General features: G+C 44.5%; 1 protein-coding gene across 2 annotated transcripts in view; it reads left to right on the forward strand.

The window, feature by feature from the left end:
- The first annotated feature begins 18,718 nt into the window (after positions 1 to 18,718).
- Positions 18,719 to 25,907, forward strand: part of MAMDC2 (MAM domain containing 2) — a 60,852-nt gene continuing 53,663 nt past the window's right edge. For both annotated transcript variants that reach the window (XM_064502857.1, XM_064502858.1), the window contains exons 1-2: positions 18,719 to 18,812; positions 18,902 to 19,015. In XM_064502857.1, coding sequence (XP_064358927.1) covers positions 18,782 to 18,812; positions 18,902 to 19,015 — 145 coding nt within the window. In that variant the 5' untranslated portion in view covers positions 18,719 to 18,781. The remainder of the gene's footprint in view (positions 18,813 to 18,901; positions 19,016 to 25,907) is intronic.

Here is a 25,907-nt window from a genome sequence, read left to right on the forward strand (position 1 = left end):
ACCTCCTCCAAACTTAAGAATGGTCTATCCCCACATGCAGAAAATGAAGCAAAGGTGGCAGGAGGCCTGCATGGATGAACAAGGAGCTCCTGACTAAACTCAGACATAAAAAGGAAGCACAGAAAAAGTTGAAGCAGGATCAGGTGACCCAGGAGGTATATAGGAATACTGTCTGAGCATGCAGGGGTTAGGGTTTTGAAGGCCAAAGCTTTGGAACTGAATATGACAAGGGATGTGAAGGCCAAAACAAAGGATTTCTAGCAGCAAAGGGAAGGCTAGGGAAAATGTGGGCCCGCTGCTGAATGTGGGGCAGGGGTCCTGGTGACAAAGTACTCAGAAAAAAATGAGGTACTGAATACCTTATTCACCTTGGTCTCTACTTGTATTACTTGCCCTCAGGAAACCCGGATCCCTGAGACCAGAGGGGAAATCTGGAACAATCAGGACTTATCATTGGTAGAGAAAGATAAGGTTAGGGAACACTCAAACAAACTGGAATAATAAAGTCCATAGGCCCTGACAGGATGCACCCAGGAGTTCTGAGGCTGCTGGCCGATGTCATTGCAAGACCAGTCTTGATGACCTTTGAATAGTCTTGGTGGTTGGGGAAGGTTCTCGAGGAGGGAGCAAATGTCACTCCTATCTTCAAGAAGGTCAAAGGACCCAGGGGACTACAGGCCAGCCAGCCTCACTTGATCAATGGGAAGATGGTGGAGCAACTAGTCCTGGGTACCATTTCCAGACAGATGAAAGACAAGAAGGTGATCAGAAGCAGTCAGCATGGATTTACAAAGGGGAAATCACACTTGACCAACCTGATAGCCTTCTAAAATGAGATGACTTGGCTCTGTGTATGAAGCGAGAGCAGTGGATGTTATTCATCTAGACTTTACCGGAGTTTTGACACTGTCTCTCAGAACATCCTTATAGACAAACTTATGAAGTACACGCTAGAAAAGTTGACAGTGAGGTGGGTTGGAAACTGGCTGCACTGCTTGGCTCAGAGGATTGTTAACAATGGTACAAAGTCCAGCCAGAGGCCGGTCACCACCCCAGTGGTCATTAATGTGTCCCTTACTGCTTAATATCTTCATTATTGATCTGGATGACGGTGAGAGTGTATCCACAACAAGTTTACAGGTGATACAAAATTGGGAGAACTGCTCGATAAACCAGGTGGTTGTGTTGCCAGTCAGAGGGACATTGACAGGCTGGAGAGGTGGGCCAAAAGGAACCTCATGAAGTTCAACAAAGGGAGATGCCAAGTCCTGCACCTGGGGAGAAATAAGCCCAAGCACTAGTACAAGCTAGGGGCCAAGCCGCTGGAGAGCAGCTTTGCAGAAAAGGCCCTAGGGGGGTCCTGGTGGGTATTGAGCTGAACATGAGCCAGCAACGTGCTCTTGCAGCAGAGAAGGCCAACAACATCATGGGCTACATCAGGAAGAGCATTGCCAGCAGGTGGAGGGAGCTGATCCTTCCCTTCCACATTGGTGAGACCACACCTGGAGTGCTGGGTCCAGTTCCAGGCCCCCAGTACAAGGTAGACATGGACATACTGGAACGAGTCCAGCAAAGGGCCATGAAGATGTTGAAGAGACTGGAAAGCACCTGTTGTACAAGGAGAGGCTGAGAGAGCTGGGACTGCTCAGCCTGGAGTAGAGAAGGGTCAGGGGGATCTTGTCAATGTGTATAAATATCTTACAAAAGGGTGTAAAGAAGACAGAGCCACTCTTCTCAGTGGTGCTCAGTGACAGGACTAGAGGCAATGGGCGCACATAAGAAAACATCTCTTGACTGTGAGAGTGGTTGAACACCGGCACAGGTTGCCCAGAGAGGTTGCAATGTCACCATCCTTGGAGATATTCAAACCCTGACTGGACGCAGCCCTGAGCAATCTGCTGTAGGTGACCCTGCTTGAGCATGGAGTTGGACTGGATCATTTGAAGAGGTGCTTTCCAATCTCTGTGATTTTGTGATTTTTTTTTGTCAATCTGTGACCAAAATCATAATAATATTCCAAAACAGAATTCACAGTAAGCTTTAGATAATGAAACAAGCCCCCCCCCCCCCCCCAGGGAGATTACAAGGAGAAATCCTAATTAAGGAACCAATTCTAAAGGGTGGTATGTCTAAGATTATAGCAACAGCAGCTGCAGGACACACTTTAATGTGGCTGTTTGAAGAATGGCGTTTTGCAATAAGCTGATTGAAAGAGATTCCAGGAATCTCAGGAGTTGCCTCATGCTACTTCCTTACTACTTTGGCAGCAACTTTAGCACAATGTAATCCGATTAGTCCATTGTTTACTAAGGGCTGCAAGTTACACAACGTAAGTGTTTGCTTTGAGCGTTCAGCAGATGAATAGTAGGATATGTGAGCAGAATGGGAGCTGCTGTCCAGGTGGATGGCAAGGTGTGCTCCAGGCTCTCTCACAGGTTGCTGCCACAGATGGAGAGGATGGGAGGAGGAATAGGGCTTAAAATGCGATGGCAATGAGTTCCATTGTGGTTTCCTGGGAACTGGAAATACTTTTTTGGGGGACTTTTGGAGTTGTTGCCGCCAGTGCTTTTTGAAGTGCCTCATGCTAAGCCCAAAGCACTTAGCAAGGTCTCCATTCACCATATTATTTCCCACAGAACTGGCAAGTCCCATGGGATGTTTCTTTTATTGATTCTATACCAAAAAAAAAAAAAAAAAAAAAAAAAAAAGAAAGAAAGAAAAAAGGCAAAAGAGAATTTATTTTTCATTTGATCTGGAACCATTTTTTAAGAAAAAATGAATGAAATTACAAACTTGATGTAAATTTAATATCTTTACTTTGGGGTATTTTTAATATAAGCACAGGAAAAGCAGAAATAGAAAGCTGGATTAGCAAAACAGAAGAGGAGGAAGTGCCCACATCCTTTCTGTGTGCAGTAACCCAGTGGTGACAGGCTGAAGTTCAAATCCTCTCTTTTTGACCCCAGCCCGAGATGTTGAACAGAGCTCTCCCCTCCGATCACTCTTACTAGTCACTGGAAGTGAGGAAAGACCCCATGTCCCAGGGCAGAGCGTCCTTTTACTCAGCACCGTTAGACCACATGCAGAATACTGCAGCCCGGTTTTGGTCCTCCAGTACAAGAAAGATCAACAAACTGAAGTAAGCTCATCAGAGACCAACCGAGATGGCGGGACGGGAGCCTGGCACTGCGAGGAGAGGCTGTGGGGCCGGGGCAGGCTCACTGGGAGCAGGGGTGGCCGCGAAGCACCTCACAGCAGCCCCCAGCACCTGTGAGGGAGTACCAAATTAGAGACAATGGCCATAAATAGAAAAAAAAAGAATAATTCAACTGGACATAAGGAATACATTTTCATCCATGAGGATAGCCAAACTGCAGAGCCAAAACCCAGGCTGTGCCACTCCCATCCTTGGATGTTTTCAAGCCCTGGTTGGATAAAGTCCTTAGCAACCTGGTCTGAGCTCAGCACTGACCCTGCTTTGGCCAGGAGGTTGAACCAGAGACCTCCTGAGGTCCCTGCCAGCCTGAGTAATTCTCGACTCTGTGATTTTCATTTCTCTCTCCCATTCAAAATATAATGGTTTTTTTCTATACAAAGTGAAAGGGCTCCAGAAGGACAGACTGAGAGGTGCTCAGACCCCAAATACCATATGTCTCAGTGGCTGAAACACGCTTCCAGGAGGTGGAAGATCCTAGTTTGGGAGTCACCAAACTAGGATGAAGAGTATTGGTGTGCGCACTGTCTAATTGTTTTTGCAGTGACACCAAATGCTCAATTGTATTTACTGAAAGAATGATTTTGCCAAGAAAGGTTCACCTTGTCCCCATAGCAAATATTTTGTGTGTGCGATGACTGACAGATCAAGTTATGTTGATTTTCTCTAGTGAGTTTCCCAGCATATTCTCCCATTCTGCCTATTAAAACGTCTTAGTTTCTGCTAGGAAAGCCTGAGAAGCCTCATTTAAAGTACTGTGCAGTGCATTGCTTCCACCTGTGATCGACCAAGTCTATCTGCAGCCATAACAACAATATATAGAGAGAGGACATGCAGGAGAAAAGAGAAGGGATTCTGTGTGGCAAGAATGCATCTGGTGTGTGAGGGATAAATTTAATGCTGATGATCAGCAAAGTGGCTTTCCTTTCTTTTGCCTGTTGTGCACAGTACAACACAAATAGCAACAGTACTGGCTCCTGTTTACTGTCCCTCCCAGCATGACTCAAACACACATTTCTATGGCCCTTGCAGTCTGTGGCTTCACTGCTCTGTAAAAGGTGATTTGAGTGGTAGAGTGAGCTGTCATGTAAATGGGACAGATTGGCACCATCGCTGGTATCACTGCCAATACTTTCTGTAAAGGTTTGCCTGCCAGTTTGAGGCACAAAGGAGTCAGAAAGTTTAGGGAGACTCAGTAAGTCTTACAAGAAGACCAGGTAACTGATCTCTGGAAACTAACAGAAATAGAGAATTTGGCAGTTTGGTAGTTACGGGATCCATCTTGTCACGATGCTGGAATCGAACGACGAAGTACTGCTAATCAGAGCAAAGCACCATTCAAAGAGAAAGACCTGTGTTTTGTAAGCTAGTCATAAGATTCAGTCCACGTTAGCACACTGTTGTGACCCTCTCATACCCAGCATCTTTAATTATTAGTCATTTTCCCCTCTGGACCTTGCCAACCGTGTCATCATTAGTCACTGCTTTTGTCTCTACATGGTTGCAAGGAAGCCACAGAGCTGTCATTTTGTTGACGACTTAAATTTGTTTTGTTTACCACAGAAGGGAAAAAGAATTGCTGTGCTTGGTGCAAAGACCAGTGCTAGCACATCTGACCATTTTGGCCTGGTGTCAGATGCCCGATGTGCGCACACACGATTGCTTGCAGACACTGATCAAACCTGCTGACAGTGCAAACCACAGGCACAAGCAGGGGTGTAATTTTGGCTTTTCTTTTTTTTGTCTAACTGAAAATGTTTAGAAGTAAGGGCCTGATCTGCTTACTAGCTTTAAAAAAAGGAAGACGCGCCTCTGAAGTTTCTAGATTTTACCCTCTGGGGTGGGGGGAATGCTGCCTTTTTCTGCCTGGAGATGACTGGTGTGGTTCAGTCATTCCTGCTGCTGCGCAGGGAGGATGCAATGCCTGACAGCTGCCCCGAGCAGTTCCTGTGGAGTAACTACTGTAACCTGAAGAAGACATTTCTGCCATTGCTGATTTCTGAATGGGCAGGGCTTTGGGGTTGGAAAGTGCATGGGGAATGACTGAAGTGGTGCTGTGGAACATGCAGGGATATTTCTTTGCCTCTAAGGTTTAAGGCACTTACATCCATTATTTGGACCCTATACTCCCTTACCTTAGGCTATATAATGTTTCAGGCCAAGAAGCCTCATTCTTCTCACACCAACAGCACAGTAATTTGGGAGGAACTAGACTGAAGTATAAAATTGGGGAATGAAACCCCAATAAGGCCTGAAATGTTTAAACAAAACGTCTACATTCATTAGCATGCCTCCTTCTTGCTAAGGAATCAAGTGGATTATTCCAGTCACTGAACAGCCACCTCTTTCATCCCTGTCCTTTTGTTTTCCAGCAATCTCCTTTCTAATACCATTGCAATAAATGCCTTCTTAAAAAATCTTCCTGCAACATTCACAGATCGAAAAAAATCCATTACAAAAAATCCATTTCCATAACAGGAAAATAAAGAGCTGGTTATCCCAGTAAAATATGTAGACTGTCAGGATCAATTAGATACGTAGAAACAATGTGGATCTGTCATTCACAACTGAAGTTATACGTTAGGTAAGTAACAAGTTATGACCTGTAATTAAAGCAAGTGATATGTTACAGTCATTTTTCTCTGTTTAGATGACAGCATTTTTAACACGAAGACGTGTGGAGGGGAGCCTCGTGGCGATACTTGCCAGTACGGTTAGAGAAGTACATTAAAAAAAAAAAAACCCTTTCCTTACGTTCTGAACATTTGCAGTGCACATCACTGTCAAACTAAGAAAGGGGAGCAGCTGGAGCCACCATCATTTGGAAGATTGGTAAAAACGAAGCCATAGTTTTTGTGTTAATCAGCAATCTCCCAGCGTACGTGAGAAGCCTGATTTTCTTTCTAGTCGCAGTCAGATAGAGCGTTCTTCACTTTGACATGAATTTGTAAAACTTCAGCCATAGCCCCTTTGGATGAAAGTGCTATGTATTTCACCTGCCTTGTGTTATTTTGTATTTTTTTCTCATTCAGTTATTGATTTTGCAACTGTGACTGCTGTTGCTACAAACATGTCTTTCCTTTTCATGTATGCCCTTGCTCTATTCAGTATGTTTGAGAAGAAGCGATGCTGCCAACGGTGGCAAAGACAAAGCTCTGACAGAGGCAGGAGGAGATACCCAGGTAAGAGACTGATTACTGCATGACTTGAAAGCACACAAAATCTTAGACTGGCAGACAGACGAGTGCAGAAACTTCCAATTCCAGGACGCCAAAGCCCAAGGGCAGAACCAAAGTAGCATCTGCCAATTCTTTGCTACTTCAGGAGACAGAAAAGCTCCTGGCACAGCCGAAGCAGTCCCAGAGGCCTTTCTAAAACAGGGCAACCCTTCTTCGCAGAATTTCTGCAATGTTTTGGGCAGTAACTTCGCCTCTCCCAGGCAGCTCCGTTACCCTAGTGCCAATGCTTGTGAAGAAGTGGAAATGTATGGAAAGTGCTGATCTATGCCACACAGCCCTAAAAAATAGGGACTCATAGTTTTATACAGTACTGAACAAATCTTCCTTTTCTTCTCTCTCATTTTCTTTGTCACTGTCCCCACCACCTTCCTTTAACTTTGGTTTTAAATCTTCCATTCAGCTTCATTAACTTTCTTTTACCTCTGCACATCTCCTTTTATTTGGCCTTCTCCTCTGTTTCCCTCCAAGGACTGCAAAGCGCTGTCATCTGAGCAAGAAACTGACCGCAGGGCATTTATTTGTACACACATAATTTTTACCATGGCAACCACCATTTTTTTCATTATACAGTCCTCTGGACTATGAAGCTGCTCTTGCACAGATGGGCATTCCCCTGCTTCCTCTGCAGTTGGTATCTCACAGAAAGCTTAAAATATGGATTGTTGTAGAGACAGAATCAATAAACAGACTTTATGCCTAGAAAAGGATTTCTGCAATTGCCAATGGCTTTACGGTTGGCTCATTTGCACAAGTAAGAGTTACTTACTGATAAATAATTGATGATTTTACTTTGCTGCTAATATGGGAAATTATGTTTTCATGTATACCTGCAGTGTAGCATCTGATACAAATTAGCAGGGAATTCTGACCACAGTATTTTGTTCTTTCTGGAATGTTACAAAATACCTGATCCCTCTCATCCGATTCATTCTGTAACATCCAAAGATGATAAAGGCCATTGAATATTGTTTAAAGAAAATAAAGCAATTTCCTATTTTCAGAACTAAAATGTATAGCTGGATTCAAGATTTCCCTATAATGGAAAGAATAGTTTATTTTCATGAATTACAAACTGCCCCAAGAATCACCTGGTGGCACACAGCTACCTAACCTAATCCCTACCCTTGCAACTCAGCTTTGCTTGCAGGAGATAAGACCATTTCCTGACTCCAGACGTGCGCTGAGCTATAGCCCTGCCGCGAGCCCAGCTGTCATCCCAGCTCTCTGGGCTGAGCAGGATGTTGCTGAAACTTCAGTTCTGAGGGCTTTCATTTCCCTAGCCCTAACCCTGGCTCTAACCAGAACAGATAGCAAACCTTCCCAGGTCAAATTGTATGATGACTTAGAGCTCCAGAGCCTGCCTTCATCTAGCTCTCTGCGCTGAGCAGGACATCAGCATTGTCCCAGCTCTGAAGACCTTCATTTCCCTAACTCTAACCCTAATGCTGTGCTTCAGTAGGGCAAAGATCAAACCCTCCCAATCTGAAACAGGTGATGATCATCATCATCCCAGTCTCCTATCCTAAGCCCAGTCCTCACCCTGGCTCTTTCAATTGAGCACTACTTTGCTGGAATTCTGTCTTCATGGGAAAATTTTTCCATTTACTTGTCATTGTTACATTGTCACCCTCTGTATGGATGCCTACTCAAGTAGGCTTTGTTTCAGTCTATTTTAAACCCCTTTTAATTGAAAGAAGTACATGCATACTGAAATTAATATTTACACTATATTTTTGCAGGTAATCCCTACATCTGAATTTATATCCATTTAAATTCACATCCTAATTTACAGCAGCAAAGTTGTTTTTTTTCTCATCTAGACATGGCCTTGAGTAATTTGGCATTTTTATCACAGGTCTAATTGAAGTACTTATTAGTGTTCTTAAGTGAATAGCTGAAATATCACTCAGTAACATATCTGAACCTTTAAGTAACTAAATTATCACTCATCATAGTGGTAGATAGGTACTTGGAGAATACAAATTAGAAGACTCACTTAAAAGCTTATTGAAAGATTTTAAAAAGTTGGGTTTTTTTATTTTATTTTTACTATAGTCTCTGACCCCAGCCAGGGTTTGATGCAGAAAGAGATGAAAACTTGGAAGACAGTTGCTGAAATCCTGAATCATAAATAAGGAGGGACTGTAAATCTCCTGAGGGTATCTCTGCTTCTCTGCAATCTCAAACTGTTCTTTAAACGAAGTTGCATTTAAGAAAATGTATTACTTTTGAGTATTTATCTGAAAGCAAAGCCATTTTTAAAAGGCGTACGTTTAGTTACCAACTGCATAGTACATATCAGATCCTATCTAAGAGAAATTTTCCCCTGAAGTGAATGGATATTGTATCAGAAGGAGGGTTTCCGGATCCTGGTTTATGCCGATTCTCCTGCTGTTTACTGTAGCCCTATATTCTCCTTGGGAAGCCCATAGCACTTCCCATTCGTCCTGTTCCCATGCAAGCTTATAACAAGACCACAGTGCCTCGCCCCCGAGGGCTCTGTTCCCCGGCCCCTCGAAGAGACGGCTTCTGGTCTTCGGCTGGCAGTGGCCAGGTGCTGCCCCCGTACAAATAAATAAATAAAAACAATAGTAGATAACAACACTGCTAATGGATGTTGCGGTGTGAAAGTTTCCACTGGTTTTTATTTCAAAGGAGTCGGGCTATTCTGTAGGTTTATTGTAGTGGGTTTCCCATCATATATACCATTAACTTTTGAAATAGCATAATCAGCTTTTCTAACCACAAGGGTGAGGCTCAGACTGCCATTCCTAAACTCCACAGTGCTCACAGAGAAGCCAGGTGCAGAGCAGGAAAATAATATTTCTTGCTTGGCCTGAAGGGAACGGTGTAGTCTGGAACACACGTTCTTTTCAGTCAAGACTCATCAAGTTTGGGTCTGAATCTATAAAACCAAACACCTGGTGAACTGCTTATTTTTCATGTTATTCTGTGGTTATGTCCAGGAACCTCTTTGAATATGGAGCCCCCAAAAAACAAACTGTGATCTTGGACAAGAACATTAACATTTCCTTCTTTGCTCCAAGCGTGCTGGCACTCTCGGGGTCGTCTGTGTTGACTGGGGAAAGGCTACGGTTGGCACCTGAAAGCAATATTCACTAGTCTCACCCTTCACAGGCCAACACCTGGGTAGCAGGCCATTAACAAGGCTTGTAGCCAAGGTTTAGGTACCTTACAGTCCAATCACTTTCTAACCATCTGGTTAAAAACAAAACAAAACAAAACACACACATGTTAAAGTCAGACATTATAGATCTTATAAACCATTAATTACTTGTAAAACTGAGCTTTTTTTATGCCAGTTATTTCCCCAGTGTCTGAGTGATTTTTTCCAGAGAAGGAAGTTGCAGTTTGCTGGTGCCAGTAGAGTTTTTACGAGCAAAGAAATAGATCAATGGGATATAAATCATTTAATAACTTCACATGTAGGTGTCTTTTCTGACTGTTTCTTTCCTTTTCTCCCCTTCATGAAAATGACACGGTGATACGCAGCAAGAGCCTGTTTCTTTCAAGCAGCTGGCTTTCCTTTACAGTGCATTAAATAAGGTCTGGGAAACTTATTAGAGAAAGGAAGAAAAAAAAAGAAGAGTAGACTGATACTTTTAATTTAAGAGAGGGATCCTGGAGTCTTTTCTCTGTTACTCACAAAGAAAGAGCCAGCTTTAGCAAGCTGTGATTTCATGCCCAACTTTACCATTTCCTGGCCTCCTGGTCTTTTCTACACTACTAACAGCCAGCACATTGCACAGCTTTTTAGAAGCTCTTTTAAAAAGATTGCTCAGTTAGGTCATAAAGTTTTTAACCTGGAAAAACAGTGGTGTGGATTAATTCTGTCTCCCCATATGTAACAGATTAATCTCCTCTCCTCCTGCTTCTGTACGACTAACTTCAGTACCAGCTAATCATGCCAGGCTCCGCAGCTGCCTGCCTCCCTGCGCTGACCCCCCGCAGTGTTTGCCGATGAATCACGAGCTGACTGATTGCAGACTCCACTAACAAACGCCCGTGCCCCTCTCCGCAGTAAGATCGATCACCAACACTCGGAGAACGAGAAGTAGCAGAGATCCACGCTCTCTACGTGAAGTTTTCAGGGCTATCAATCACCAGAGGCACGTTCAGTGCACGGAAGGGTAAATGCACTGAAGTGAGGAACAACCCGATGGGACAACGTGCCAGACACATGCACTCGGTTAGTGCTAAACCATAGCAGGCTGTTCAGAGCAAAGCCTTCCAAAACATTATACAGAACCAGTCCAACAGAAGGGAGAAAAATTTCCTCTCTGAGACACTCTGAAAAGCTTACAGATGTAGCTGATGTGCACCTGTGGCAGATGCTTTAGACAGCAGTGGTAGCAGCTTTCCCCACCACTTTGCTTGGCTGTTGCAGTTTACTGCTAATAGTGCAACACGATAGCAGTCAGGAAAAATAAAATCAAATAAAAGCATCAGGACCTTTTTCCAGCTAGTAGCACGGGTGTGCTGGTACCTGTGCTGGTACCCTGAAAAGGCACACAGGCCATATGGCAGCAAGATCATTAGTTACCTTCCACCCAGCCACTCTTTGGTTTCTTCTTATGAATTAAATCCCTCAGGAAAATGAGGGTGGGTGGGAGAGACAAGTATGTATACTGCACTGCAGTTGCTTTCCCCATTACATGTCATCTCTTTGGTCAGCAACAGAAATAGAGGGTCCTCATTTGCTTCATGACGTCTTTACGGAGAAGCACAACTTTCAGCACTGCTACTTGGTTTTCCGTTCAGACCATGGGCCCCAGTCAGGACTAAGTCCCTGGGAGCACTGGGTGCTTCTTATGCAACAGCTGCAACACACCAGCGATCAAAGCTGAACTGAATATGACTGCGTGGCTCCGACATGTAATGCAGCCACGTGCTATGAAAGGCAGAACTGGATTCAGGCTGACTTGTACCTTACTCTGTAAGAAGCCCAATGGAAACACTCATGGATCGTTAAATACTTCTAGAGACGGCAGAAGAAAGCAGTTGCAAAAACCAGCTTACAAACAAGATGAGAATCAATGAGTATTGTGAAGCACTGGGAGAGAACGGGCAAAAGACCTAGGAACTGTGGGTGTAACAACATAAACTCACACAGTTTAATTGAGGCTACATAACCTGATTAGATGACCTCAGCTCAAACTGTTCCTATTTCTTATACTGAAAATAAACACAAAATAAAATAGATGTCAGGCTTTCTGCCTAAGTTCACTTGTACAGTGCTACACACAATTATAGTATTATTAAAAGATAAAATACATTATAATACTATTAACATGAATATAAGGAGATGGAAATATAAACACTGAACTGTGCTACAGGACTTCATTTCCTTATCCAGCCCTGGTGTCCTCTTCCAACTCTGTCCAACGTCTGAGAATGAAGTGGAAAGTTTGGATGTGCCTGGGCATGCAATGAGATCTTTTTTATGAAGTATATTTTCCAGGTTTTCAAAACAAACACTGGAGAGGAGAATATCTGTAGCCAGGAGTCCAGAGAATATGGAAAAGCTCAGGATTTAGTCATCGCCCTTCCGTTTTTCTGGTGTTACAGTTAATCTGAAAATATGAAAAGAGTCAAAGTAATACAAGGCAAATCAGGGCCCGTGAATCAAGTTTGTCCTTAAAGCAAACTCAATTGATAAAAACATTTAACAAGAGGTATAACTGGCCTTCTACCTTATCCTGGATTTTGCATTCCCTGTCTTAAAAGGCAAGAAGGATGAGTGTGACATACTCATTTCCTGGCTGGTTAGAAGTGAGTAGGGGAAGTGGCTAAAGAATTAAACTCTGCCATTTGTAGAATGCTTTTGTACTCCTCAAAAAAACTCATGTATAATCATTAATGACACTTCTGACATTTTCTCTCACTTTTAAATAGCCTAGTTAACATATGTATGATCATGTTGCTCCCTGACATGAAGAAGGCAACCTACTTAATTTAGCAGCAGGAAAAAGATGGGGTGGGACTTCAGGAAGTCTGAGCTAATGGGGTGAAAAATACTTTCTAAGAATTCATTATTAAGGAAAATGTTCTGTCCTTTTCTGCATATTTTTTGGAAGAAAGAGTCCAATGGGCCACTCTGAGGGTTTACATGAGTTTCAGGAATTTTTATGTCCTTTTAGTACCATCTCCATCAAAACCCTTTCCTAGATTTTGACACATTTTGTTTTGTCTGTCACAATCTGGCTTACTTAGGCCTTTGGGAATTCTGTATCCTCCTCCTCCAGTTCCTCTAAATTAACCTGCAAATCTAAATTAAACTTCAAAATCATCTGCCCTAACCCTTGCTCTCTTTATATTAAATATTTTCTCAAATCTCTCTACTCATTCTACATCTCCTGTGTTTCCCTCTGCCTTCCAAATATTAACCCTCATGTATGTTTCCGCTCACCTTTTCCATTTACCCTTCAAAACATCTCATCTGCACACAGCTGTGCTGTTACACACATCTCCTGTTGCTTCCTGGCTTCTGATATATTACAGCAGCCTGTAATTCCCAGTTTAATAACATTTTTAATTCATTCAGCTGTAAACTTTGGTGGCTCAGCAGCTGCTTCACGTGGGGTTCAGCCTTTCCTGCTAAGAGCTGCACCATCTGGGAGACAGGTGGGGAAACAACCGAGGGCAGAAGCCACTTCAGCTGTTCTGGTTTGATCTACTTACATTGGTGAGTCACCAACATCAGTTGCCCATTTGGACCATGAGCTCTTCAAAACTAATGTCTACTGTATGATGCACTTTACTCAATTCTATATGCATGTATAACACAAACAGACATCTCTCAAAGCTGCTGGAGAGTTTTGGCTATCCAGCTCCCTTGGTATTGCCACTGATTCATGGCAGGTGGGCACATCTGACTTCAGAAGTTTTGCCTAAAAGACATGCCTGGAGAACCATTCGTCTTGCTCGAGTTTGTGGCTCTTTGAAGCAAGATTAAATCCATTTATTTTAGAAGATTAGTTAGAGATATTAGTCAGCCAGCTGTCAGAAATGCTTCACGGCAGATATGACCTGAAATTAGATCATCCTGGTCTCTGAAGATTTTAGCTATGAGAGTTTGGGCCAGGAGAGAATCCTAAATCAAAAATGTGTATGGCTTTGATGAGATAAATCTTTCTCTTTAGTGTTAAAGTCTTTTTACAGAAGACGCTACAGAACACTACTAATGTGCAAGTCTATATTTTAAACATTTTTGTATGCCACAAGTTAGACCTGGCAAGTATGCTGCGTATACTTTTTTGTATTTGTGAACCGACAAATAATACAGAATTTCAGTATTTGCAATGTAACAAATGGCGTGATCCTGATTTCTTTGTTTTTTCTTACTGTTTGTCTTACCATAGCAACTAGAACCTTACTCAAAGACCAGTATCTCTATTAAACTCAGAACTGTACAAAAACAGAACAAAAAGTAAACCTTGCCTCTCCCAAAAGTTTTTTTGCCTAAGAAAAGGAACACTAGATAAAAACAGCCAGACAGACAGTGAATATAATGAAGCAATCCTGCCTGACTTACACTGGTCTCAGCACACCAGTTTCCATGTTGTCAATCTTTTATAGGCCTCGCAAAAGAAAATAACTTTTAAGGAGGAATCTGAAGAAAGACAAACAAGTAACCTTGCGGATGATCATGGAGAGCTTCTTATATGTGAAAGGCTCAAAGGGGCAGAAGCCGATGTCAACGCTGAGGTAAAGCCAGTCAGGGGAGAAAAAGGCTGTGAAAAACATTCAAAATGAAGACAAACAGCTTATGTTTAATATGACAGGGAGAGGGGAGCTAGTGGAGGGATGGAAAAAGAGATGTGTCATGGTCGAAGGTAGGGAACTGATCTTCAGGGTAGCATTCAGAGCTGTTGTGACAGAGAAGACGACACATCTGGTCTCAACTGACTAATTAATATTAAGGGAAACTTGCAGCAACACTACTGGAACAAAGGAAAAAGTAAATCAAAATAAATTTTGGAAAAATTAGGGTATTTCCTTTTGCTTCTCTTGCTTCATTCAACTCTGGAGCTTCCGTGTACGTCACCCAGAGCAGTTCTTTGGAACTTGTCATTACACTGTAATGCAACATGATGGCAGATAATCTGTTGGGTTTTGTTTTTCTTCAGCAACAGAAGACTCTGCTTTGGTCACCTCAAGCGCAACATGACCTTTATACAACTGGCAGACATAACACAGAGTTAAAACCTAAAAAAGACTAAAAAACATGGTGCTTCTGTCAAAAAGAAAAAAAAAACTTTACTTGACAGAGTTTAGTTTTGGATTTGCATGTTTCTGAGCAAGCAACCATTTTACTGTAGTCCTCTAGACTTAAATCTGAAGAAGACTCTGATGAATTTTGCTAGCCAGTTGGAAAAACAGGAATATACTTTGTTTTGTTTTGTTCATTTTTTCATCTATAACCTCCTTGCCTTTGTGGATTTGCGTGTGGGCTTTGCTCACACTGCAGCGGAGATGGGGGAGGCAGGGCGGACACAGGACAGCTGCAAAATTTGGAGGAAGGTGCTACACAGGCACCATTCCAAATTTTGTGAAGGTAACTTCCTGCAAAAGGTGGTGGCTTCAGGCCTGTCTCTGTTTGGACTCCTTTCTCAGACAAAGGATCTAATTCGCAGAAGACTGAAGGCAGGGAACCATACGGATTTTTTGCACTCAGCTAGGATCTTTTGACTATCAGGAACAAATTTAACTAAGGACTAGAGACAGGAGCAAGTAGAAGCTATAGGAAAGAGGATTCCCTGAAAACATGCATAAGAGTGCTTAACTATTTATGAGACACAGAGCCCTGGAAAAAAAAAAGAAAGCTAACCTTATTTCTGAAGGAAAGCTGGTTCTGAAGCACTGGATGTCTCTAACAAGTTGTGATGTTCTGCACACCATATAAAAAAGAGTTATGGGAATGATGTATTTTTAAATCAACAATGCAAAAGAAGTCAAAATACCATAGAGTTTATGACTGACCTATGGCTGAATGGCCAATTTTGCACATTGGGATTAGTCAAATCCCTGAGATGAGACCAGATCATGACTGGAATCTGGTGCAAACAACCCTGCAAGAAACTACCCAGCGAATCTGAAAATAAAAAACTTGCAGTAAAAGCAGGCATAAATTGAGTTAAAAATGAGCCAAGTCCTGCATCTCATCAAGACACCATGTTCCTTGAAGGAGACGGAACGGGGAACCCTAACAGCAAAGGAAGGTTTTGAGAACTTTTCCAAGGAGACTAGGCAGCTTTCGACAGGGTACAGAGCAGAGCTGTGGGAGCCCGCTCTTCTGGGATGCATACACCCTTGTGCTTTCCCTGAAGCACAAATCCGACAGAAGGACTAGCAGTCTCCTTGTTCCGGAAGTCGCAGGTCAAGTTGAAAAAAAAACAAAAATGAGGGTACATGTGCTGGTCAAGACCACTATTTTTTTTTTTAAGACCTGAATGAAGCAAATTTCTAAAAGTGGAATGTTTTTCCACTACCTAGAGAGGAAACATTTTGGAAAGAGCCCGTGCCAGATATTTTTGCCAACTATTTTCTTTGCTTGATGTGTCCACAGAGGTCTGGCCATTGTCCATAGGAAAAGCAGAGAATATGCCTGTGGACATTCAGAAACTGTTTCTGGACACACCACTTCCTTGGGCTACATGTGGCTTGTGGCTGATGTGGGAGCTTCTCTGGAAAATATTGTAATAACTTCCTGATTTTTATTGTGGGTGCTAAGGTCTGCATACATGGTGTTTTGATCTGAGATGCTGGTAGAGGAGTACGACCAGAGGGTCTGAGGAAGCTTAGGTTGATCTTTGGCCTCTAGGCAAACGCCAAACAAACAATGTCCTAAATTCTGTATTACAGAACCGTTGGTTAATACCGCAAATGCGCAGGTAAATCATAGCATGATTCAAGGTGCTGCCAGTGTACTAGGCCCTGAAGGAAAGGCAAACGGACAAAGGTTTTCTGGAATGGTGAATTATGCAGGAAATCTCATGCAATCTTGCTAGCTGAGCAGGAAACCTGGGAATGCCATTGTGCAAAATCTACTAATGAACAAGGGATGCAAATCTTATAGTGGTTTTGAGAAACTAAAGGAATGGCACGAATACTCAGCCAATTCAAAATTAAATTGCCTATGGATGTCTCCAAGGTAGGTGCCACTGCAGTCCTCCTACAGTGGAAAGGCTGAAATTAAGGACCTGTTGTTTATGTGTGAGGAACACCAAAAAAAAATTGAACGTCATTATACTTGCTATGAAAGTGGCCATAAACCATTCACTGTCATTGCCCCCAAAGCAGGCAAACATGTTCTCGCCATATGGGGTTTATTCTTCTGGGTACAAAAGTACGCCTTTCAAACTGGACACACGTTCGAGAGCGATTACTCAAGAGGCAGATTATGCACGTGCTAAGCTGACATTAAAAACAAACAAACACCACAACTGTCATGCAAAAATCTTCTCAGACAAAATGAGAGTTGCGTGAGGGCCACAGTGCCAACGCAAGGTATCACTAGGGCTATCAGCACAGTGCAGCGGATCCGTCCCTGTGTCAAGTTAAGGGGGAAAGTTCTAGGGGCTTCGTGAGATCCAGGAACGGTAATACATTAAACATGTTAAGAAGTTACATGACAGTTATTTAGGAATTTAAAAACTGTCTGAGAGCAAGGGATCTGTTCACTGACTTCAAATAACATTGCTAGAAAACTATTAAGGCTTGTGATGAACACCCAAATTTGCCAAAATTATGAAAAATAGAGGCTGTTTCAGTTATTTGCCTTTGTGGACCATATCATAAACAATACATTTGTTTATAGTGACTTAAGAAAAACCCTATATAACTGCTCTGGACTATTCTTAGTACTTCCCTGAGATTGCCTTACGAAAAGATCAAATACTGAAGCAAGCAACCATTCTTATAAAATGCATCCCTGAGATACAGATCTTAATATAGGCTGTGAGAAAATGAAGATATATGACTACATGTTGTAACAGAGACAAGCTTAGCGGGCATGAGTTAAAGCAGTTTTTGCTGAAATGCAGATCTCTATAGACTGAAGCTAATTCCCATTTCCCTACAGCTCTCAGCATGGTAGAAAGCGGTGTTAGAGCGATCTACAAAAAAGGGTTGTGACATCCTACATCTTCCTGGGTGCTTTTGTAATTTTGAGGGACGTTTTCAGGAAGCCCATTGTTCCAATTTCTCATTAATTTAGACGATGACCCAAGCGCATGGTCGAAGTGAATTAACTGCAGGATAGACCAAGGGATCCCACCGACAGTTAAGCATCTCGGCGTGAAACCCGAGTTAAAAAATGCTTAAAAAAGTTAAGCATGCTTGGCATGCCCGAGCATCCCGGCGTGAAACCTTTGTGCGGCAACTGCCGAAGCAAGACCAGATGAAGGAAAAAGCGTTCAGCAGGCAGGGCAGGGGCTCCAGCCCGTGCTACCCGGGCTCGGCGCCGCATCTGGCCCGCAGGAGGGGACGGAGAGTGCTGTTGCTGGGCGCGCAGGTGGCACCGAGCTGGGGGAACCGGTGGCTACGCGGCAGGGCAGGTGCCGCCCACAGGGCCCCGGTGGGGCGGGAGGGAGGAAGGGGCCGGGGGGGCCCGAGGAAACGCAGCCGGGACCCGCAGCGGGGCCGCAGCCGCCTTGCTCTGCACAGGCGGGGCGTCTTAGCAACGTGTATAAATACCTGGTGGGGGCGTGGGGGAGAGGGGCCGGGCTCCTCTCCGTGCTGGCCAGTGGCGGGCGGAGAGGCAGCAGGCACAAGCTGCAGTAGTGGAAATTTGACTTAATCATAACAAAGACCCTTTTTTCCCCTTTTTTTCTTTTTTCCTCCCTTTTTCCTTTTCCCCTTTTTCCTTTTCCCCTTTTTCCTTTTCCCCTTTTTCCTTGTTTCCTTTTCTCTTTTTTCCTCTTTTTCCTTTTTTCTTTTTTTCCCTTTTTCTCTTTTTTATTTTTTCCCCTTTTTCCCTTTTTTCTTTCTTTTTTTCTTTCCTTCTTCTCCTCGCCCTGAGGGTGGCTGAACGCCGCAGCGGGTCGCCGCCGTCCCCGGAGACACCCAGACCCCGAGCAGCCCGCGGGAGCCGGCCCTGCCCTGAGCCGGGGGCCGGGCCGCCGCAGAGCCGCCTGCCCGCCGCAGCGCGGTTCCCCCCCGGCCCGGCCCGGCCCGGCCCGACCCGCCGCGGGGCAGAGCGGGGCCGCCGCGGCCGCGCCCCCGCGCCGCCCCCCGCGCTCCCGCCGCGCCGCAGCGGCGCCCGCCCGTCCGCTCCCGCCGCTCCCGCCGCCGCCGCCGCCGGAAAATGCTGCGGCTGTGGCTGCTCGCCGCGCACGGTAAGCGGCGGCGCGGCCTGCGCTGCCGCGGGGGTGGCGGGGCCGCCGCCGGGGGCTGGCGGTGACCGGGGCTCGCTTTGTCCTTGCAGCGCTGCGGCTCGCCGGGGCGGCCGGGCTGGCGGGCGGCTCCTGCGCCTTCGAGGACAGCGCCTGCGGCTACGAGTGGGACTACGGGCACCTGCCCTGGACGCTGAACGGCGAAGGTGAGCGCCGGGCGCGGCGGGGGGATGTCCGCGGCCCCGGGAGCCTCCGCCGCGCCCTGCCCGCGGCGGGGAGCGCGGAGAAGGGCTGCTGCGAGGACCTGCCGCTGGGCAGCTTGCCCTCTTGCGAGGCGAAGCACGGCTCGGAAATCCCTGTGCCCGGCAGCGTTGCTCTTCCCACCGATACGTTGGGTTCTCCCCGGTCAGCGGCTGCTTGCTCAGAGCGGGGGAGACACAGTCGTTATGAACAGTGTCTTAATAGTAGCTTTGCTTCCTTTTCTTTTTTCTTTTTTTTTTTGTTCGTTCTCTGGTGGCTGCAGTTCGGTAGGAAAAAGATGCACGTTCGTGTGTCAGTGAGTTGTGTGTCACCGACTGCAATTCAAAAGGAGAACAGAATCCATTCAGTACACAGCACTTGCATGCAACAGCAACCCTCGGTCAGATTTTAGACTCTCATTGCTGACCAACTCAGTTGGACCAAACTAAAGGCTAGAGGAAGCTAAATACAACGTGGACAAAACTGGGAAGTAAACTGATTTGTTTGGGGTTATGTGTTGGCCAGAATGTCATTCATAAAGTGAAAGTTGTGCTCGCACAATAAAGAGGACGGACTGTCTGGGAACTTTTAAAACTCCAAAACGTGAGCTGGGAATAATGAAGAAGTGAGCACAGATGCAGGGAGGTAAATACCCCTCATCAGTGCTCCATACAAAGCTAGCTGCTTTAGTTTTGGCAGTCCACTTCTCACTCAGCTCATGAGGCTTTTTTTTCTGATTTATTCCCAGTTCTCACAAATCTGAAGCAAGCCACCGTAATCATTAATTTTTAGGTTAATCGTTAGGGTTTGAGAATGTCCCAAGAGTGCTAACTTAGCTGTGAGGATGTCATGATTTCCTATTAAAATATATTTTTTTCCTCTTCCCTTTGTTTATTCAAAGAGAAGCAGACTCTGCTGTATATTTGGAGATAGTAGTCGGAATTTGGTGACTGTCTCTGCTTTCCCTACTGTGCCTGTTATCATCATGCCTCCTGAGGTTGCTTCTCTTGGCAGCGGCGCTTCCTTTTTGTGAATAGTAGGAAGCCACACGGTAGCGGTGGTGATTCAGCTCCAAGTCGCTGTGAGAGGCTGGGAGGGATCCCTGCAGGTAGGGTTGTGCGCGATGTTGTGCGCATCCATGTCACGGTGTTTCAAGAAACAGGAAAGTCAGACCACTGATTTAGATCAGCAGCAGCCTAAACTTCTTGGCCCACAGACCGCTAGTTAGGTTGTTGCAGCTCGTTTTTGTTGCATGACTGTAACCATACTGGTGGCTAATACACCAGCGAAGCTTCTGTCGTTGTAGATCTTGTTTTTCCAGAGATATATATAACTGCACTGTTACGCTCTGGCAGCATATGCGGTATACCAACACTCCTAATAGATACAGTTCTGTCAGCGTTCCCACTATGAACCCTTCTTCCTTCAGTCTGTAATTTAATCATAATATGTCATTCCATGCTGACATCTGGCATGCCAAGTATTAGCCTCTCTGGAAATGCACCCATTCAAATGCAGTGCAGGATTGTAACTAAATATAGTTCAAAATGGTTCATCCCAATCTAGGAGGCAGGTGTGCAAAACGGGTCTTCCTCAAATGCCCTTTTACTGTCTTATTTAATATAATGCTGTCCTGTTCGGTAGTGCGAGGCCCTGGTATTTGCAGGTCTCTGATCAGCGTCAGTACATGTGGTGATTTACCAACCAGCAGAGGAAGTTAAGGATGGGAGTGGCGGTTTAGCTTTGAATTGTTCCACTTCTTGCATTAATTCAAAGTGTTTTACTACTATTTTAAAATAAAATTTGGAATATAGGGTTATATGCAGTAAAATCTCCTAAAGGGACTATGTGACTTGCAGTGTTAGTTCTTCATCTCATAAATCTCTCACTAGCGTGGTCTTGTGCCAAACTGTTGAGATGCTGTAAATATAGCTAAAATCCTGCCCAGAAATTTCCACTCCATACTTGAAAGCTTTTTGCCCAGTTGCCAAGGGAGCCAGGATCTTCTGCAGGGCCAGACACAGATAGGAGATATAAGGCTAAATTTTGCTTTTGTTTACAGCTGTGCATTCCCGCTTAAACCAGTAGGTTTCCAGGGTTCAACTGATTTTTTTTTAATGTGTCTTTGGCTTCTCCCTAGTATTCTGGTAGTTCTGGGATAAAAGTTTTTTTCCTGTGTTTAATTTTATCATTTTTATAGTTGGAAGACTTGGTTTTTTTACCTTAACTTTTGATGTGTATCGTTGAGTGACATTGCAGAGCCCGTTTTAGTCTAAGCGCGGGAGGAAATAATACTAAAATGGGTAGAAGTTCTGCTTTAGACACGACTCGCAAATTGGGCTCTAATGTGTCTGCTGTACCATAGTATGTGTCTGGCGGAGCTGTATTCCCATAAACTTCTGCTTCCTGCTCTGCTATACAGGTCTGAATTCAGGAAGGGGACCCATAAGTATAAACAGCAAGGTGCCTTTTTTAACTATTAGCTTTTTGAGTCAGTCGTCTGCTAACTCAGTGGCTGCGATTCAGAGTGATACTGGTTTTAGCAGACCGTCACCAAGCACACACCAGTGTGAAAATTAGGCTTGGTTCAGGATATAAACCTCTGGTGAGCTTCACCGAGGCTGAGAAGCGCCCAGCTGAGGGGCTGAGCCCAAGCCCGGGTGCTGTTTTCAGTACAGGCTGCGCAAAGGATGGCGAAATCCAGGGCAAACTCGACGTGTTTGGTGCGGTGGCTGTTTGTAGGTTACCAACTACACAAGAAACACAGTACGGTCGTTGCTCAGGAAAAGGGCTGCATTATGTAACCCTGCGTCTGAACTCTGATGAGCAACAGATGATGTCGTATGTGTACAGCGGAGCTGTAATGAGCTGTGCCAGCTTTAAATGATTTGGTAGTACACGTGAACCAAGATGCTGGTGGTGTGTGGTAGGTTTCGGGGTGGAGGCATGCTCCCATTTTAGCGTGAATATTCTTGCCTTCACAATGCCTCTGAATAGGGAAATTACATTTAAAAAAAAATCCAGGTATGGAATATAAGGCAAAGATCAAACTCCTTGGTCTCAATTAATTGGTGAGAAACTTAGAAAGCAGACCTACGTTCAGCACTGCAGTGGTATCTAAAGAGAGTCGAGGAGCTCTGATTCAGGGTTGCTTGCCAGTAACACCTGCAGGTAAATTTAGCACGAGTTACGTGCAGTTACCTTGGGGCACAAAGCTTTGTGGATCCATAGTGGTCAGTTTCTATAGGAATTTACTGTTTTGTCAGCATAATACGTGATGTGTTACTGGTGAAAGACTTAACTGTACTACAGAGTGTCAAACTTTGTATGATAGGCTTTTATGAGATACTCCTGAGATTTTGTTTAACCAGATCAGGCGTTTATTTCAGAAAACACCCATGCTTCGTAAATGTAATGATGTACTCTATTCAGCAAAAGATTGCTTTCTTTCTTCACTCCCTATGACAAACCTGCCATATCCCACTCTAAAGGATGAGGCTGCGTTGCTAGAACGTAAAGGAAGATGCTGTATGTAGTAGGCAGAAATCCCGAGTAGAGTACTAAATAAAGCCATATAGACCCACCAGAAATGGAAGTGAGGGACTGTCTGAATGAAATGGGCTGTCTCCGGTCGGTCGCAGCCATGCTGGAGGTTGGATTTCGGCCTTTCTTGCTTTCCTCCCAGCACAGGGCCAGCGGTAACCAAGCTGTAAGAACATCCTGCTCATAGCAGTCTTATAAATTATTTTCATTAGACACAATAACTATGGCACATCTTTTTTATGGCTCTGGACGATTTGTTTACAATTCTGCCAAGAATAGCTGTACAGCATTTTATGTGCTGGTGTCTTGGGTATGGTTTGTTCTCGGTCTCTCTTTGGTATAATGGAGACCTTTTAATATTGCTGGGAATAATGGGCATTTGGGCTGTCAGCTCAAATTTGCGCTAATGGAGTTTAATGTGTTCAACTGGATTTAAGCATTAGCTAAGAAATCTGTCTGTTACCCCTGCAAGCTACAGGGAAAAGAGACCGTTTATTCTAGCAACATGCTCTGAAAAGCCGGTGATCTTTGCTAAATGTGCCTGTGCACAGCTGGTTGTGGGCTTGGGGCTATTCTGGTGTTACCAGCACTTGTACAGTCCTGTCCTTATCGCCTTTGCTCTTCTGTGGAGAGCTGTCAGACAGCTTTCAATGTCCATCTTCTGTAATGAGCCATGTGAACTGAACGGCCGAAGCTGTGACTGGTGGTTGCTATAGCCTTGTGCATCTGGCTGTCATATGTTCAGTGACAGCTTTAAGTGTGTGTTTTGTTTTTTGTGCTGCTTTGCTTCTAAAATTCCAGCAATGTATGTTACTTTGAGTCATATCTCCAAGGATACATTTTTAGTAGCAGGCATTTCAGAGCTTTAGACTAATGTTTTCTTTCTGCAATATTCCAAAGAAGAGAAGACATATCCTTGAAAAGAAATAGACTGCATTCAGAATAGTGATGTGATGAATTGTGATGTACTCCACCAATTTAAGGATCCTTAAAATCCTTAAGAAGAATTTTGCTTCTTAAAACATGCCTGATTTTTTGTTACAGCAATCTAAGACTCAGTTTCTTTGGTATATTCTAAATGGGAGTCAATCAGGTAAGTTTATGATAACCAAGCAACATCACTAACACAGTGTCAGGAAACTGAAGTTTGTCTTTTGGGACGTGTGTATCATATAGTTACACTTGAAAATGATTTTAAGATGAAAAATAACTTCAAGAAGCAGACCAGCCATCAACGACCTGCAGATAAGTCAGGCACAAGAGCAGAAGCATGAGGAATCTCTAATCTAAACTCTGCCTGCATACCACTTAAACCGCTTGTATTTACAGCTGGGTCCTATGATTTAAAGCTGACCTCTTTTGACCTAAACTCTCCCGTCTTGAGCACCACATCATTTGGGTGTAAATGCAGAGTAACTAAACTGGTAATCACTAGTGACCAGTCAGTTGTGTTAGTTTTCTGTACATCTGTCCGCAGTACTCTCCTGTACCTAGGAAAGTATATAGTTTTAAAATGCGTCTATGAAAAGGATGCAACATCACTGGCTTTATACAACTCTAAGATCAGACAAGTGGCCTTGCTGTGATTGTGATAAACGTGAAATTGGGAGGAAAGGAGAGTGTAATTTGGGGAGACTTGTGCCAGCTGGTATCTAGATGCGGCAGAGCCAGGCTAGCGTGGCATGTGCTAGCTCCCCGGCGACATCTTCGGCTGGTAAATTCGCTCTGCCGGGGAGCACAGTGGTTTGGGTCTTGTCAGCCTGAACATCTCTGTCCATGGACAAAATAATTGCATCTGGAGTGACAGACCTCTCTTCCTAGTCTCCCCAGAGAAAGAAAAAACCAAAGGCTTACTCTCTCGGGGGTGCAGTCAGGCTTTCATGCTCTTCTTATTCCTTCCTTCGCTGGTGGTGTTATTTCTGTGCGCTCAACTTCGGCTGTTCAGCTTGTTTCTTTTGCTGTTTTCTTGTGCAATCTGTCGATGGCAACTTGGTACCATGTGTTCGTGGTGCCATTTGAATTCGTTCCAGCCTCTCCCGGTATGAGGCAACCTGACGCTTTGCTTGCCCAGGTGTAACCTCCCGCTCTGGGCTCCTGAGCAATAGGACTTTCCCTGAGCCTCGTCTGAATTATGGTTATTAGCATGCTTTTAGCTCATTTCAGAGGCAGACCTTGTGCAGAAAGGGGACCGAGGGGGCCACATGTACTTTATGTTCATGGAGAGCTTCATCAGCAGCTGGCTGTGGGTGAGAGTTTTGCAAAGTCTTGGCTTTGCATCTGCAGTAGGAGAACAAACAAATCCCAAATTGTTATCAGTGCATCACTGGATGAGAGATGACTTTCAAAGCATTCCTTCCGCTCCACGAGATAGTAATGTTCTCAGATGCGTATTTTTGCTTACAGCTGTTAGTGATTCAGTGCTTGGGGAATTAGCAATCTATTTTAGTGTATTTTACACTGAGCCATAGAGGTTGGCGACAAGAGAGGGAGGACAGCTGTTACAACACTCGCGTTTACTGAATATACCTGCTGCTCTTGACAATGGGCTGGACTTTATTTAGGTTGAAATCAACTGAAAATAGCTAATTTACCACTAGAAATTGATTTGGGGCAACAGCTGAGACAGTTGTCACAGGTAATATTGAACGGGGCGATAGCAGGATACATGCACTGATTCTTTAAAGCTATATGAGAAAACTGTAGGAGGAAGAAAGGATGTTGGGGAGAGGTGAGGGAGGCCAAAGCACCTCAGCCAAGTAAACATTTTGCCCATAACCCCAAAGAAAAGCTGATTCCCTCCAGCCGGCAAGGTTTCCTGCTCGCTGCTAGGATGGAGCAACTTGTGCGATTCTCTGTCAGCGGTGCGGCACTGTAAGGCCACGCTGCCTGAAAACTGCGCTGCAGCTTCGCCTGCCAAAATGCTGCAAGTTTACAAAAGTGTTCGTATTCAACACAGAAAACCAGGGGTGCGTCCTTGCAGCAGCCGGTGCTGCGACTTCAGCTCATGCAAATGCAACTGCGCATATCGGCGGCACAGCCTGCCCGGAGAGCCTGGCGTCACCGCTCTGCGGGCTTGCACAGGTGGGTAAAGCGACGGGGCGCGTAGTTTGCACGAAAGGTTCCCGGGGCCAGGACTTGCCTCAGTCGAGTGTGGGAGGCCGAGGTAGGGCTCCCTGCCTGGACACAGCTGCTGCCGCTGGCCCTCCTGGAGGTGGGTAGGGCCCAGCGCGAGGAAGTTGCTCTACCTTTGTGCTGTTTTGTTCCCCATTGGTAGGAAATTAAATGGTATGTTTTCAGCTTTTTGTCATAGACAGG

This window comes from Dromaius novaehollandiae, chromosome Z (genome assembly GCF_036370855.1).
Source record: "Dromaius novaehollandiae isolate bDroNov1 chromosome Z, bDroNov1.hap1, whole genome shotgun sequence".
NCBI lineage: Eukaryota > Metazoa > Chordata > Aves > Casuariiformes > Dromaiidae > Dromaius > Dromaius novaehollandiae.